The 17,219-nt window shown below is 44.3% G+C and overlaps 1 protein-coding gene across 2 annotated transcripts in view; it reads left to right on the forward strand.

Annotated features, from left to right (window-relative positions):
- LOC135511191 (transmembrane protein 150A-like) overlaps window positions 1-17,219 on the forward strand; it is a 47,779-nt gene that overhangs the window by 19,430 nt on the left and 11,130 nt on the right. For both annotated transcript variants that reach the window (XM_064932813.1, XM_064932814.1), the window contains one exon: window positions 6,500-6,567. In XM_064932813.1, coding sequence (XP_064788885.1) covers window positions 6,500-6,567 — 68 coding nt within the window. The remainder of the gene's footprint in view (window positions 1-6,499; window positions 6,568-17,219) is intronic.

Here is a 17,219-nt window from a genome sequence, read left to right on the forward strand (position 1 = left end):
TCTTGCACCTTTGCTTGGTACTATCGGGTAAATGCGGCAGCTCTCTCTGCGGTTGGTTCAGCGGTCTTGTGCGTCGCCTCCCCTTCTGGGGACTGTGCCGGGACCCCCCCCTTCCCCTTCCTGCATCTCGGTCCAGTGGTGGGACTTCCTCTGGCTGGCAAGGTCCCTCTAGCGCCAACTAATCTGGTACGGGTATAGCAATATATTGGAGTGATTCAATATGGTGAAACATAAAAGGTTACGTTTGAAACCACGGTTATGTGAGCTATTTGGATCAATCCTCTACGGTGCTAGAGGCGCATCAAAAATTATGTAGAGAATGTGTGCCACGGCCATGGGGTCTATATATAGGGGCGGACCCCAGCCTTGACCCAGGTGTTCACAGGAGTAAATCTGTAAATCCTCACCTCTGATGTATCCCTCCGCCGCGGAGGGATACCTCACAACCAAAAAGAGCAATGTGTTCTTTAACTGATTCAAGTACACTGCTCAAAAAAATAAAGGGAACACTTAAACACAATGTAACTCCAAGTCAATCACAGTTCTGTGAAATCAAGCTGTCCACTTAGGAAGCTACACTGATTGACAATAAATTTCACATGCTGTTGTGCAAATGGAATAGACAACAGGTGGAAATTATAGGCAATTTGCAAGACACCCCTAATAAAGGAGTGGTTCTGCAGGTGGTGACCACAGACCACTTCTCAGTTCCTATGCTTCCTGGCTGATGTTTTGGTCACTTTTGAATGCTGGCGGTGCTTTCACTCGAGTGGTAGCATGAGACGGAGTCTACAACCCACACAAGTGGCTCAGGTAGTGCAGGTTCACACTGAGCACATGTGACAGTCTGGAGACGCCGTGGAGAACGTTCTGCTGCCTGCAACATCCTCCAGCATGACCGGTTTGGCGGTGGGTCAGTCATGGTGTGGGGTGGCATTTCTTTGGGGGGCCGCATAGCCCTCCATGTGCTCGCCAGAGGTAGCCTGACTGCCATTAGGTACCGAGATGAGATCCTCAGACCCCTTGTGAGACCATATGCTGGTGCGGTTGGCCCTGGGTTCCTCCTAATAAAAGTCAATGCTAGACCTCATTTGGCTGGAGTGTGTCAGCAGTTCCTGCAAGAGGAAGGCATTGATGCTATGGACTGGCCCGCCCGTTCCCAAGACCTGAATCCAATTGAGCACATCTGGGACATCGTGTCTCACACCATCCACCAACGCCACGTTGCACCACAGACTGTCCAGGAGTTGGCGGATGCTTTTAGTCCAGGTCTGGGAGGAGATCCCTCAGGAGACCATCCGCCACCTCATCAGGAGCATGCCCAGGCGTTGTAGGGAGGTCATACAGGCACGTGGAGGACACACACACACTACTGAGCCTCATTTTGACTTGTTTTAAGGACATTACATTAAAGTTGGATCAGCCTGTATTGTGGTTTTCCACTTTAATTTTGAGTGTGACTCCAAATCCAGACCTCCATGGGTTGATAAATTTGATATCCATTGATAATTTTTGTGTGATTTTGTTGTCAGCACATTCAACTATGTAAAGAAAAAAGTATTTAATAAGAATATTTCATTAATCTAGGATGTGTTATTTTAGTGTTCCCTTTATTTTTTTGAGCAGTGTATTTTTAGTTCTAAGGCAATGGTGTCTAGATGGAATTTGTATTCCTGGGAACTGGACCTTTTTTAGAACACGTTCTTTTTTTTGTCTTACTGAGATTTAATGTCAGGGCCCAGATCTTACAATCTGTGCAGAACATCTATGTGTTGCTGTCGGCCCTCCTTGGTTGGGGACAGAAGCATCAGATCATCAGCAAACAGACATTTGACTTCAAATTCTAGTAGGTTGAGGCTGGGTGCTGCAGACTGTTCTAGTGCCCTCGCCAATTTGAACATGTTTCATTATTAATTTGAGGCTAAATGGATTTTTATTGATGTATTATATTAAGTTAAAATAAGTGTTCATTCAGTATTGTTGTAATTGTCATTATTACAAATAAATTAATCTGCCGAATAATCGGTATCGGCCTTTTTTTTTGTCCTCCAATAATCGGTATCGGCTTTGAAAAATCATAATCGGTCGACCTCTAGTTTGTATGCAAATGCCAATTTGCTCAGTACATTGTTTTCACTGAGGAAATGTACAAGTCTGCTGTTAATGATCATGCAGAGAATTTTCCCAAGGTTGCTGTTAACGCATATCCCACGGTAGTTATTGGGGTAAAATTTGTCTCTACTTTTGTGGATTGGGGTGATCAGTCCCTGGTTCCAAATATTGGGGAATATCCCAGAGCTGAGGATGAGGTTAGAGTATAGCCCATTTGAATTTGTGGTCTGTATATTTTATTTAATTTAGGATACCATCAACTCCACAGGCCTTTTTGAGTTGAAGTGTTGTATTTTGTCCTGTAGTTCATTCAATATCATTGGAGAATCCAGTGGGTTTTAGTAGTATTTAATAGTTGATTCTAAGATTTTGTATTTGATCATGTAAACTAGCACTCAAAAGTTTTGGGTCACTTTGAAATGTCCTTGTTTTTGAAAGAAAAGCACTTTGTAATATATGTTAATGTTGTAAATGACTATTGTAGCTGGAAACGGCAAAAAATTATTATTATTTTTTTTAATGGAATATCAACAGGCATGCAGAGGCCCATTATCAGCAACCATCAGTCCTGCGTTCCAATGGTACGTTGTTAGCAAATCCAAGTTTATAATTTTAAAAGGCTAACTGGATGTCAGAAGGTGAATTCACCAATTTGTAAGTCGCTCTGGATAAGAGCGTCTGCTAAATGACTTAAATGTAATGTAAATGTAATTGATCATTAAAAAACCCTTTTGCAATTATGTTAGCACAGCTGATTTTTGTGCTGATTTTTAAAAAGCATAAAACTGTGCTTCTTTAGACTAGTTGAGAATCTGGATCATCAGCATTTATGGGTTTGATTAGACTTAAAATGGCCAGAAACAATTAACTTTCTTCTGAAACTCATCAGTCTATTCTTGTTCTGAGAAATTAAGGCTTATTCCATGCGAGAAATTGCCAAGAAACAGAAGATCTCGTACAACGCTGTGTAGTACTCAATTCACAGAACAGCGCAAACTGGCCCTAACCAGAATCGAAAGAGTGGGAGGCTCCGGTGCACAACTGAGTAAGAGGACAAGTACATTAGTGTCTAGTTTGAGAAACGGACCCCTCAAGTCCTCAACTGGCAGCTTCATTAACTAGTACTTGCAAAACGCCAGTCTCAATGTCAACAGTGAAGAGGCAATTCCGGGATGCTGGCCTTCTAGGCAATTGCAAAGAAAAAGCCATCTCTCAGACTGGCCAATAAAAAGAACTCTATGAGAGATGGGTTTTTCTTTGCAACTCTGCCTCGAAGGCCAGCATCTTCTTTCTTCACTGTTGATGTAGAGACTGGTGTTTTGAAGGCCAGTTTTATTGCTGCTTCAATCAGAAGAACAACAGTTTTTAGCTGTGCTAACATAATTGCACAAGGGTTTTCTAATAATCAGTTAGCCTTTTTTTAAATGTTAAACTTGGATTAGCTAACACAACGTGCCATTGGAACACAGGAGTGATGGTTGCTGATAATGGGCCTCTACTCATATGTAGATATTCCATTAAAAAATCTGCCATTTCCAGCTACAATAGTCATTTACAACATTAACAATGTCTACACTGTATTTCTGATCAATTTTATGTTAATGGGCAAAAAATGTACCTTTCAAAAATAAGAACATTTCTAAGTGACTCCAAACCATTGAATGGTAGTCTATATATGTTTGCTGTTTTCTTCTTTGATATATAGCTGTCTACCCCTCTTTCTCGCTTTCATGTCACCACCCCTTTCTCTTTCCTTTCCTCATTCTTTCTCCCTCTGTCTCCTCCTTTCCTCTATCTCTGTCGCTCTCTGTTTCTCTCGGTTCCGGTGTGTGTGTGTCTGCGTATGCGTGTGTGATTCCTGTTTCTTAAAATAATTGACGGCTCAGATTTGTGTGTGCGTGGAACACACGCACACGCACACACGCACACACACACACAGGAATTCCCCAGAAAAGAGGAGTCAGTTTTCCGATGGGGGTTGAGATAATTAAGAGACGTGTGCTTTGTTTAGCCTCTACCATCCCCAGAGCCTTCAACTTCAGAGAACTGTTAAAGAATGTAAATATATGGTTTCTATAGAAATTGTGACCAAATATATTATATGGTATTGAAAAAGCTTACAGGATAACTGGCTCCTACCTCTAGAAGTTGCAATTACTGTTTCATGGTTCTATAATCGACCTGTGAATGAGAGAAAGGGTTGGGTGTGTGCGCTTGCATGCTCTTTAAGTGTGTGTCTCTGAGACAGTGGCGAGGTCCAGTCAGCTGAGAGGGCTTGGTCTTAACAGGAGACGGGACCAGGCAGACAGGTGGAAGCTCGCAGGCAGGTATTATGACTGATTGCCTCACCCCGACAAGAGCTGGTTTCCCCCTTCACCCTTCTAGGAAGGGTTGGAGAGTAGGTGAAAGGTCAAATGCTATGCTATAGCAGAGAAGGACACTCGGCCCTTTTCCCAATTGGAGCTGCCTGATTCCTCCCATCCTTTCTTCCATCCTCTCCTTGCCTCTTTTGGGAAAAAGGTCAAAGGTAATTGAGACGGCGAGGAAACAAACAAATTACTCTCCTTGTTTCATCAAGTGTTTACATACAGTGCCTTTGTAAAGTTTTCAGACGCCTTGACCTTTTCCACATTTTGTTACGTCACAACCTTCTTCTAAAATGTATTAAATAAAACATTTTCCTCAGAAATCTACACACAATACCCCATAATGACGAAGCAAAAAAATTCTTAAATGGAAAAAAAACTCTTCCTAGAGTTGGCCGCCCGGCCGAAATAAGCAAATGAGGGAGGAGGGCCTTGGTCAGGGAGGTGACCAAGAACTGATGGTCACTCTGACAGAGCTCATGAGTTCCTTTCTGGAGATGGGAGAACCTTCCAGAAGGACAACTATCTCTACAGCACTCCACCAATCAGGTATTTATGGTAGAGTGGCCAGATGGAAGCCACCACTCAGTTTGCCAAAAGGCACCAAAAGACTCTCGGAACATGAGAAACAAGATTCTCAAGTCTGATGAAACCAAGATTGAACTCTTTGGCCTGAATGCCAAGTGTCACGTCTGGATGAAACCTGGCACTATCCCTACGGTAATGCATGGTGGTGGGAGAACCAGGCTGTGGGGATGTTTTTCAGAGCCAGGGACTGGGAGACTAGTCCGCATCGAGGGAAATATGAATGGAGCAAAGTACAGAGAGATCCTTGATGAAAACCTTCTCCAGAGCGCTCAGGACCACAGACTGGGGTGAAGGTTCACCTTCCAACAAGACCAACGACCTTAAGCACACAACCAGGACAACGCAGAAGTGGCTTCAGGACAAGTCTCTGAATGTCCTTGATTGGCCCAGCCAGAGCCTGGACGTGAACCCGATTTGAACATCTTTGGATAGACCTGAAAATAGCTGTGTAGCAACGCTCCCCATCCAACCTGACAGCGCTTGAGTGGATCTGCAAAGAAGAATGGGAGAAACTCCCCAAATACAGGTGTGCCAAGCTTGTAGCGTCATACCCAAGAAGACTTGAAGAATTGCTGCCAAGTTGCAGCAACAAAGTACTGAGTAAAGGGTCTGAATTCTTTTCAGTTACTTTTTTAAAATAAATGTGCAAATATGTCTAAACCTGTTTTTGCTTTGTCATTATGGGGTGTTGTGTGTAGATTGATGAGGGAAAGGTCAAGGGGTCTGATTTTTACATTTTAATCTTTATTTAACTTAGCAAGTCAGTTAATAACTAATTCTTATTTACAATGACGTCCTACACCGGCCAAACCCTGACAACGCTGGGCCAATTGTGCGCCACCCTATGGGACTGCCAATCACGGCCGGTTGTGATACAGCCTGGATTCAAACCAGGGTGTCTGTCGTGACGCCTCTAACACTGAGTTGCAGTGCCTTAGACCGCTGCACCACTCGGAAGACCTGTCTGAGACACTGTAGATGGAATTGTAAAATGCATCAAATGTAGTATAACATTTTTTAACTAGATGTGGCAGTCATTTTATAGACAAAAGGATAAATAAGTATCGTATCATTTATAAATGTCTACATGCATTTCCCCTCCGAGAAAACAATAGCTGTTTCAAAGTAGGTGTGGTTGACTTCAAAATTCTTCAACGGTTGGATACACCTGAGAATCCTCCGCCAGAGGAGGCAATCGAGGAGATGAGCAAACTCCTTTGTTCACCTGTTAACAAATTGACACTCCATATGTCGAACACTTATCCGTTTTCGTGTCACAGATGAGAGGAGGACGGAGGAGTTGAGAAGAGGACAGACTTTTACCCAATTGAGAAAAGGCTGACACACACAGAGAGACACTGTCTTTTAAAATATTTTTTTTGCCCGTAATCTAATTGGTCTTTTGAACTGCGTTGTCCTGTTTCCTTCTACAGTAAATGTGGGACTCTTCCTCCAGAGAGCTGCTTCTTCAGCCTCATCTGCAGCGCTGGATCCTTCATGGGTGAGTGTCTGTCTACACACATGAACTGATCTGGGTTGTCGGAGTTAAACAATTAACTCAAGTTAACTTTTTGTAATATACATTTTTTTTGTTGCAAAAAAACTTTCAAAATACACTGAACATCAAATACATATCTACTATATACAATCTATACAGCTAAAAATGATGCAATGTCACAAGTTGACTTTGAGATATAAAAAAAGTGTGCTTTGTCAATGTACCTGATTTTTGCTGACTTTCTTTGGACAAAATCATGATGTCAATATTATTGTAATGCTTTTTGTATAGTCTTAAATTACAGGTCAATTTGAGCAAATTCTGAATTTGCGATTGATCATGATTAGTCAAATCCTGCGATAAACTTGATAAAATGTTGGAATTTTTAACAGCCCTAGAACTCATACATCATGTGCACGTGTCGTGCCCTGTGTGTGTCGGCAGTTAGACTCAAACTGCTCCAGTCAATGATTCCCAGCTGTGGCTGAGCCCACTCCGTTGACGCACAGCCCTGGGCATGCATGTGTCTGTGTTATCCACTGTGGGCCAGGGCGGCCGGACGTAATGCCAAGCATCAGACAGCCACCCCAGCTCTGCTTTGTGTCTGTGTATGACTGTGTGTTCATAGTTGTGTGTGTCCCTACCCTACTCAGGGGAGAGGAGGCTTGATGACCGCTGCTATTTAAGGTCGTCTGGCTGGCTGTAGTTGCTTTTAAAGCCAGACTCAGTAAGTCCCAAATAAAATTAAACTTTTTTTCTGGTTTAATATACAGTACCAGTCAAAAGTATGGACACCTACTCATACAAGAGTTTTAGTTTTTTGTACTATTTTCTACATTGTAGAATAATAGTGAAGACCAAATATATGAAATAACACATGGAGTCATGTAGTAACCACTTTAAAAAAAATATCTAAATATATTTGAGATTCTTCAAAGTAGCCACCCTTTGCCTTGACAGCTTTGCACACTCTTGGCATTCTCTCAATCAGCTTCATGAAGTAGTCACCTGGAATGCATTTCAATTAACAGGTGTGCCTTGTTAAAAGTTTATTTGTGGAATTTCTTTCCTTAATGCGTTTGAGCCAATCAGTTGTGTTGTGACAAGGTAGGGTTGGTATACAGAAGATATCCCTATTTGGTAGAAGACCAAGTCCATATTATGGCAAGAACAGCTCAGATAAGCAAAGAGAAATGACAGTCCGTCATTACTTATCAATGGACATTAGACCGGTGGAAATCTGTCCTTTTGGTCTGAGATTTTCCCTAAGTGAACGGATGATCTCCACATGTGTGGTTCCCACCGTGAAGAATGGAGGAGTTGGTGTGATGGTATTTAGAATTCAAGGCACACCAAACCAGCATGGCTACCACAGCATTCTGTAGCTATACGCCATCCCATCTGGTGTGCGCTTAGTCCCACGATCATTTGTTTTTCAACATGACAATGACCCAAAACACACCTCCAGGCTGTCTAAGGGCTATTTGACCAAGAAGGAAAGTGATGGAGTTCTGCATCAGATAACCTGGCCTCCACAATCACCAGACCTTAACCCAATTGAGATGATTTGGGATGAGTTGGACCGCAGAGTGAAGGAAAAGCAGCCAACAAGTGCTCAGCAAATGTGGGAACTTCTTCAAGACTGTTGGAAAAGCATTCCAGGTGACTACCTCATGAAGCTGTTTGAGAGAGTGCAAAGCTGTCATCAAGGCAAAGGGTGGCTACTTTGAAGAATCTCAAATATAAAATATATTTTGATTTGGTTACTACATGATTCCATATGTGTTATTTCACATTTTTTATGTCAAGACACCCCCAGTAAAGGAGTGGTTCTGCAGGTGGTGACCAGACCACTTCTCAGTTCCTATGCTACTTGGCTGATGTTTTGGTCACTTTTGAATGCTGGCGGTGCTTTCACTCGAGTGGTAGCATGAGACGGAGTCTACAACCCACACAAGTGGCTCAGGTAGTGCAGCTCATCCAGGATGGCACATCAATGCGAGCTGTGGCAAGAAGGTTTGCTGTGTCTGTCAGCGTAGTATCCAGAGCATGGAGGCGCTACCAGGAGACAGGCCAGTACATCAGGAGACGTGGAGGAGGGCAAGAACCCTGCAGCAGGACCGCTACTTCCGCCTTTGTGCAAGGAGGAGCAGAAGGAGCACTGCCAGAGCCCTGCAAAATGACCTCCAGCAGGCCACAAATGTGCATGTGTCTGCTCAAACGGTCAGAAACAGACTCCATGAGGGTGGTATGAGGGCCCGACGTCCACAGGTGGGGGTTGTGCTTATAGCCCAACACCGTGCAGGACGTTTGGCATTTGCCAGAGTACACCAAATTCGCCACTGGCGCCCTATGCTCTTCACAGATGAAAGCAGGTTCACACCGAGCACATGTGACAGTCTGGAGACGCCGTGGAGAACGTTCTGCTGCCTGCAACATCCTCCAGCATGACCGGTTTGGCGGTGGGTCAGTCGTGGGGTGGCATTTCTTTGGGGGGCCGCACAGCCCTCCATGTGCTCGCCAGAGGTAGCCTGACTGCCATTAGGTACCGAGATGAGATCCTCAGACCCCTTGTGAGACCATATGCTGGTGCGGTTGGCCCTGGGTTCCTCCTAATGCAAGTCAATGCTAGACCTCATGTGGCTGGAGTGTGTCAGCAGTTCCTGCAAGAGGAAGGCATTGATGCTATGGACTGGCCCGCCCGTTCCCCATACCTGAATCCAATTGAGCACATCATGTCTCACTCCATCCACCAATGCTACGCTGCACCACAGACTGTCCAGGAGTTGGCGGATGCTTTTAGTCCAGGTCTGGGAGGAGATCCCTCAGGAGACCATCCGCCACCTCATCAGGAGCATGCCCAGGTGTTGTAGGGAGGTCATACAGGCACGTGGAGACCACACACACTACTGAGCCTCATTTTGACTTGTTTTAAGGACATTACATCAAAGTTGGATCAGCCTGTATTGTGGTTTTCCACTTTAATTTTGAGTGTGACTCCAAATCCAGACCTCCATGGGTTGATAAATTTGATTTCCATTGATCATTTTTGTGATTTTGTTGTCAGCACATTCAACTATGTAATGAAAAAAGCATTTAATAAGAATATTTCATTCATTCAGATCTAGGATGTGTTATTTTAGTGTTCCCTTTATTTTTTTGAGCAGTGTATATTTACAAAAATATTTGCCTATCTTATATATTTTCTTTTCCAAAAACTTAACTTCAAAACACTCTCCTGCAACCTGCCTCACAAAAAAAAGTATTATTTACCTCAAATCTGAAATGGAAGCTAACCGGAAGCTAACCAGAAGCTAACCAGAAGCTAACCAGAAGCTAACCAGAAGCTAACCAGAAGCTAGCCAGAAGCTAGCCAATTCACTGGCTAACGTTAGTATTCAGCTAACCACGGTTTGTTGTCATCAGCTATCCTTTAGCTTTTGTACAACGAGACTCAGACCAGAACATACCGGAGCTATTTTTCTCTCCATATCTCTCCATATTTCAACCGCAAGCTCTGGACATTTACACATGGACCTCGCAGTTAGCTAGCTGCTATCTCCGTGTGACTATTGGCTTACATCGATCCCGGAGCAAACATCAATTATTCCGGAGCTAGCCAGCTGAAGAGTTCCATCAGCCACTCCTGGGCTACATTCACCTGTCCGAACCCGTTGTCGATGCGGAGTCACACCGGACCTTCACAACTAGACTACCGACGTTAGTTAGGGAGTTATCCAACTGGCCCCTCCGTCGCGACGTTACCTGAACGCCGATCTGCGGCCCGCTAATCGTTAGCTATCTTACCGGCTGTTATCTGAATAGGTCTATCGGACAATTTTTCTTGGGTCACTAACTTTATCTATTTTGCCAATTGGATTGATCCCCTCTACCACACGGAACCCCACTAATCTACCGACGGAAACGCACAAGGTGGCTAAAAACAGATCTCCATCCTATGCTAGCTTGCTACCGATGGCCCTTTGTTCTCTCCAGACCTGACTGCCCTTAACCAACACAAAAACATCATGTGGCATTCTGCATTAGCATCGAACAGCCCCTGTGATATGCAACTTTTCAGGGAAGCTAGAAAACAATATACACATTGGCAGTTAGAAAAGCCAAGGCTAGCTTTTTCAAGCAGAAATGTGCTTTTTGCAACTCAAAAAAGTTATGTGACACTGTAAAGTCCATGGAGAATAAGAACACCTCCTCCCAGCTGCCCACTGCACTGAGGATAGGAAACACTGTCACCACCGATAAATCCACTATAATTGAGAATTTCAATAAGCATTTTTCTACGGCTGGCCATGCTTTCCACCTGGCTACCCCTACCCCGGTCAAAAGCACTGCACCCCCCACAGCAACTCGCCCAAGCCTTCCCCATTTCTCCTTCTCCCAAATCCGTTCAGCTGATGTCCTGAAAGAGCTGCAAAATCTGGACCCCTACAAATCAGCCGGGCTAGGCAATCTGGACCCTTTCTAAAATGATTTGCCGAAATTGTTGCAATCCCTATTACTAGCCTGTTCAACCTCTTTCGTATCATCTGAGATTCCCAAAGATTGGAAAGCAGCCTCTTCAAAGGGGGCGACACTCTTGACCCAAACTGCTTCAGACCTATATCTATCCTGCCCTGCCTTTCTAAGGTCTTCTAAAGCCAAGTCAAGAAACAGATTACCGACCATTTCGAATCCCACCATACCTTCTCCGCTATGCAATCTGGTTTCAGAGCTGGTCATGGGTGCACCTCAGCCACGCCCAAGGTCCTAAACGATATCTTAACTGCCATCGATAAGAATGAATAATGTGCAGCCTTATTCATTGACCTGGCCAAAGCTTTCGACTCGGTCAATCACCACATCCTCAATAGACTTGGTTTCTCAAATGATTGCCTCGCATGGTTCAACAACTACTTCTCTGATAGTCGGAGGGCCTGTTGTCCGGGCCTCTGGCAGTCTCCATGGGGGTGCCACAGGGTTCAATTCTTGGACCGACTCTCTTCTCTATATACATCAATGATGTTGCTCTTGTTGCTGGTGAGTCTCTGATCCACCTCTACGCAGATGACACCATTCTGTATACTTCTCGCCCTTCTTTGGACACTGTGTTAACAAACCTCCAGACGAGCTTCAATGCCATACAACTCTCCTTCCGTGGCCTCCAAATGCTCTTAAATACAAGTAAACCTAAATGCATGCTCTTCAACCGATCGCTGCCTGCACCTGCCCGCCCGTCCAACATCACTACTCTGGACGGTTCTGACTTAGAATATGTGGACAACTACAAATACCTAGGTGTCTGGTTAGACTGTAAACTCTCCTTCCAGACTCACATCAAACATCTCTAATTCAAAGTTAAATCTAGAATTGGCTTCCTATTTCGCAACAAACCATCCTTCACTCACGCTGCCAAACATACCCTTGTAAAACTGACCATCCTATCGATCCTCGACTTCGGCGATGTCATTTACAAAATAGCCTCCAATACCCTAGTCAATAAATTGGATGCAGTCTATCACAGTGCCATCCATTTTGTCACCAAAGCCCCATATACTACCCACCACTGCGACCTGTATGCTCTCGTTGGCTGGCTCTCGCTTCATACTCGTTGCCAAACCCACTGGCTCCAGGTCATCTACAAGACCCTGCTCGGTAAAGTCCCCCCTTATCTCAGCTCGCTGGTCACCATAGCAGCACCCACCTGTAGCACGCACTCCAGCAGGTATATCTCTCTGGTCACCCCCAAAACCAATTATTTCTTTGGCCGCCTCTCCTTCCAGTTCTCTGCTGCCAATGACTGGAACGAACTACAAAAATCTCTGAACCTCTACTCTACTCTCTACTGTATTTATTTATTTTGCTCCTTTGCACCCCATTATTTCTATCTCTACCTTGCACATTCTTCCACTGCAAATCTACCATTCCAGTGTTTTACTTGCTATATTGTATTTACTTTGCCACCATGGCCTTTTTTTGCCTTTACCTCCCTTATCTCACCTCATTTGCCCACATTGTATATAGACTTATTTTTCTACTGTATTATTGACTGTATGTTTGTTTTACTCCATGTGTAACTCTGTGTTGTTGTATGTGTCGAACTGCTTTGCTTTATCTTGGCCAGGTCGCAATTGTAAATGAGAACTTGTTCTCAACTTGCCTACCTGGTTGAATAAAGGTTAAATAAATAAAAAAATAAAAATGACAACATGCTCATTCCGATGATGCTGTGACACACCGCCCCAGACCTTGATGGACCCTCCACCTCCAAATCGATCCCGCTTTAGAGTACAGGCCTCGGTGTAACGCTCATTCCTTCAACGATAAACGCAAATCCGACCATCACCCCTGGTGAGACACAACTGCGGCTCGTCTGTGAAGAGCACTTTTTGCCAGTCCTGTCTGGTCCAGCGACGGTAGGTTTGTTGTTGCCGCTGATATCTGGTGAGGACCTGCCTTTACAACAGGCCTACAAGCCCTCAGGCCAGCCCCTCTCAGCCTGTTGTGGACAGTCTGAGTACCGATGGAGGGATTGTGTGTTCCTGGTGTAACTCGGGCAGTTGTTGTTGCCATCCTTTACTTGTTCTGCAGGTGTGAGGTTCGGATGTTCCGATCCTGTGCAGGTTTTGTTACACGTGGTCTGCCACTGTTGGGACTATCAGCTGTCCATCCTGTCTCCCTGTAGCGCTGTCTGAGGCGTCTCACAGTACGGACATTACAATTTATTGCCCTTGCCACATCTGCAGTCCTCATGCCTCCTTGCAGCATGCCTAAGGCATGTTCACGCAGATGAGCAGGGACCCTGGGCAACTTTCTTTTGGTGTTTTTCAGAGTCAGAAGAAAGGCATCTTTTAGTGTCCTAAGTTTTCATAACTGTGACCTTAATTGCCTACTGTTAGTGTCTTAACGAAAGTTCCACAGGTGCATGTTCATTAATTGTGAAAAGACAGTGTCCTGAAAAAGAGATGTTTCCTTCCAGTTTATCTAGTTATATCCCCCTCATTATAAACCAGACTTATTATAAATGAGAGTTGGGTGATACAGAATAAAAGCGGAATTTAGCTGACAAATGCATGTCGTAACGGTTAATAATAAAACATATAATATATTTGGAAACAAATCGATCCACACACATTGCTTGTAAATATGCATAGCCTTCTTACTTGCAAACCTTGCTGGACTTGCTAGCTCGCTAATTATTTTCCTCTTGGATGTTGAGTTAACTATTGGAAACTTTCGACTGCAAATTTGTGTTATAATTCAACCCTATAGATGCCGAGGGTTGACTTTTCCGGGCAAGTGTTTGCACTGCACAAGATCAAGCAGTTAACGGTTTTACCGTTGCACCCCAGTAGGAGGCCTATATTGTTGAACTTGACTGTGTAAAATAGAATTCCATTTTAGTACTCTAACGTTCATAGCTTACTCCACTTGTACATTTGAATTGTTATGATATAGTATAGTAGCCTACATGCTTGTTGTATGCTACAAGAAAACGAGAACACCGGCTGTCTGATACTGACTGGAAGGGTGGCTGGCCCAGCTGACTGATACTGACTGGAAGGGTGGCTGGCCCAGCTGACTGATACTGACTGGAAGGGTGGCTGGCCCAGCTGACTGATACTGACTGGAAGGGTGGCTGGCCCAGCTGACTGATACTGACTGGAAGGGTGGCTGGCCCAGCTGACTGATACTGACTGGAAGGGTGGCTGGCCCAGCTGACTGATACTGACTGGAAGGGTGGCTGGCCCAGCTGACTGATACGGACTGGAAGGGTGGCTGGCCCAGCTGACTGATACTGACTGGAAGGGTGGCTGGCCCAGCTGTCTGATACTGACTGGAAGGGTGGCTGGCCCAGCTGACTGATACTGACTGGAAGGGTGGCTGGCCCAGCTGACTGATACGGACTGGAAGGGTGGCTGGCCCAGCTGACTGATACGGACTGGAAGGGTGGCTGGCCCAGCTGACTGATACTGACTGGAAGGGTGGCTGGCCCAGCTGACTGATACAGACTGGAAGGGTGGCTGGCCCAGCTGACTGATACTGACTGTCGGGGAGTTTGGTATTTCACCATCACAAATAACGTAAATGTGACTTACTAAGTTTAAAGTGGTAGTTCATCCAAAAAGGTTTAGTTTCTCTGGCACTGTTTCCACATGCTAATGTTTTAGCATTTGTTGCACAAATCTAATTCAAGTCATGGGACCCATATTGGCATTTTTCACGAATGTTCAACGATTAGTGACTCAGTGGAGCTTCAGAATCAATTTGAGATACTTATGGATGATTTGAACAAATGCTTATATTGGTCATGTGGAATCAGTGCCAGGGAAACTAAACCAAAGCATGAATTGCTGTCATACCCTGTCCATGGTCTGCTTATAGGGTCAGGAAGCCAATATGTCATTTTGTAATTTGGGTGAACTATCCCTTGAACATGACATTTTAGTTCAGGACTGCGAACCAAATGACACACTATTCCCTACAGTGCACTACTCAGAGTGGACTACTTTTGACCAGGGCCCTATGTAGGAAATATGGTGCCATTTGGGACGTAGCCCAGGACATTTGTCCCTCCCGGAGCCTCGATAAAGCACTTTCCTTCACTTAACTTAGCTCTGACTTGACCCCACAGAGAACCGAGATTGCTTAACTTAACTTAGCTCTGACGTGAGAACACCAATAGCCAATCACTCCATATTGGGTAGAAAACGAGGAGAGGGAGCTATAGAGGGTCTTAATGAATAGGAGAAACATTGCTTTAGTTTAGATCAAAACTTTTTTAGGGTGTGTAGCAGCTGAGTTTTTAGAGAATGTGTCATTTCATTTGTACTTTTTGACTGCAACCCTTTTGATTTAAACATAACGTTCCATACATATTTGCCCATGGAAGAAGTGGTTAGAAAGTGACTGGATCTGAATGGCAAAACATTCAGAAGATAGAAGTGCCCAAAGTTGACCCATTTTTGCATACCTCACCACACCATGAGACATCCATGTCTTCATCACTGGAAAATATCAACTGTGGAGTTTAATATCATTTAAAAGTTTACAGAAGGGTTTTCAAACTATTTGATAATCTAATGGAATTATGCAATCTTAATCATCTGAGGTGTTTGTTGTGCCCGCCATCGGTTGAGGTGCAGCATTCTCTCGAATACAGGGTGGGTCTGGCTCAAAGCCATGGCTCAGGTTCCCCCTCTCCTTCCTGAGTTCAGAGAGAACCAGAGCAACCCGTCGAGTAGTGGGGACAGCGGGCGAGGTGGAGGAACACAAACAGGCACATGATGTTCTGTGGTTGGGGCACGTTTAATTTGGTATTGGCTATGGACATTTACAACAGCTATGTTCTTCAAAGCAATGCCAGGGTCATTCATTAGGACACTCATTTCAAACATAACAAAGTTTTGCAATGCAAAATGAAAACAAGCTTTTATTTTCTTACAGGGAGTCCCTCCCTGTTTCAGTCCAGTTTTCTTCTAGCTGGTGAACCTTGTTCAGAAGTGCTACAGTAGGTCCTTCCATGGTAACATGGTGGTCACTGCAGGTGCTTACTCATCAATTGCTTTAGTTAGTACACATTCTGTGTCTACCTTTTGAATCTATTATGGGATGACCGGTATTCTCAGAGAAGGATACTGTAGCGATCGTCAATGACACTGAATGTCCTGCCAGAGATGTTCAGATGTTTTCAGGGGGAAATGTATATTTGATTATCAAACTTAAACATGTTTTAGAATTAAAAGCCTATGGTAGGGTCAAGCACTGTTGAAGGCTTCAATACGAAAACTGTTGTTTTTAAATAAATACAGAGCTGGACCTTATTGACGAAGACTGCTAGCTAGGCAACAAGCCAGTGCACAGACCAGACACTGTAATTGAATGCAGTAAACGCCAATTAGCTTTCTTTCTCCTCAGTGTTTTCTGTTGAATAGAAACCAGAACACAGAGAAATAAGGCACCATTTCCTTTTCCTACTAGCCTGGAGACAAGGCTGCTTGTTTTTCCATGATTGTAACTTACCTCACTTCTCTGAAATGACTTGGGTGCACTGAACACACATGCGCGTAGGCAACACACACACACACACACACACACACACACACACACACACACACACACACACACACACACACACACACACACACAATGAAACCCCAGCTTAATGCCCCGCGGCAGGGGAACTCTAGCTAGCTGCTTTTGTTGGTCTGTTCTTTGATAACATCACTCTGCCCCTAGGTGTATGTTTACTGGCAGAATTCCTTCTGTCCCATAATGTATGTTTAAGTTATTGTCAGAACTGTGGTTCTCAATCTTTGTCCAGACAGTGTGTGTGTCCTGTAGTGACGCCAGCCAGGGTTTGCACAGCAACACCCATACCGACACCTGTCTGGGTTTAGCAACAATGGTATTTCGACCCACCATTGAGGAAACCCTAACCAACCTTAAGGAGCCTGTGGTGGAGGCCCTACTTCAACAGTACTAGTACCTCCTGCCTTGGAACGGGACCCTGTTCATTGGGATTTAACAGATAATGCCTCCCTGTTTCAGTCTTTTTATGTAGGCTTGTGCAATTAGAATAAAAACATTTTTCTGTTGCAAAATATATATATTTTTCAATTCTGTTGCGTGCCCTCATGAACATGACCCGGACATCT

This window comes from Oncorhynchus masou, chromosome 23 (assembly GCF_036934945.1).
Source record: "Oncorhynchus masou masou isolate Uvic2021 chromosome 23, UVic_Omas_1.1, whole genome shotgun sequence".
Lineage (NCBI taxonomy): Eukaryota > Metazoa > Chordata > Actinopteri > Salmoniformes > Salmonidae > Oncorhynchus > Oncorhynchus masou.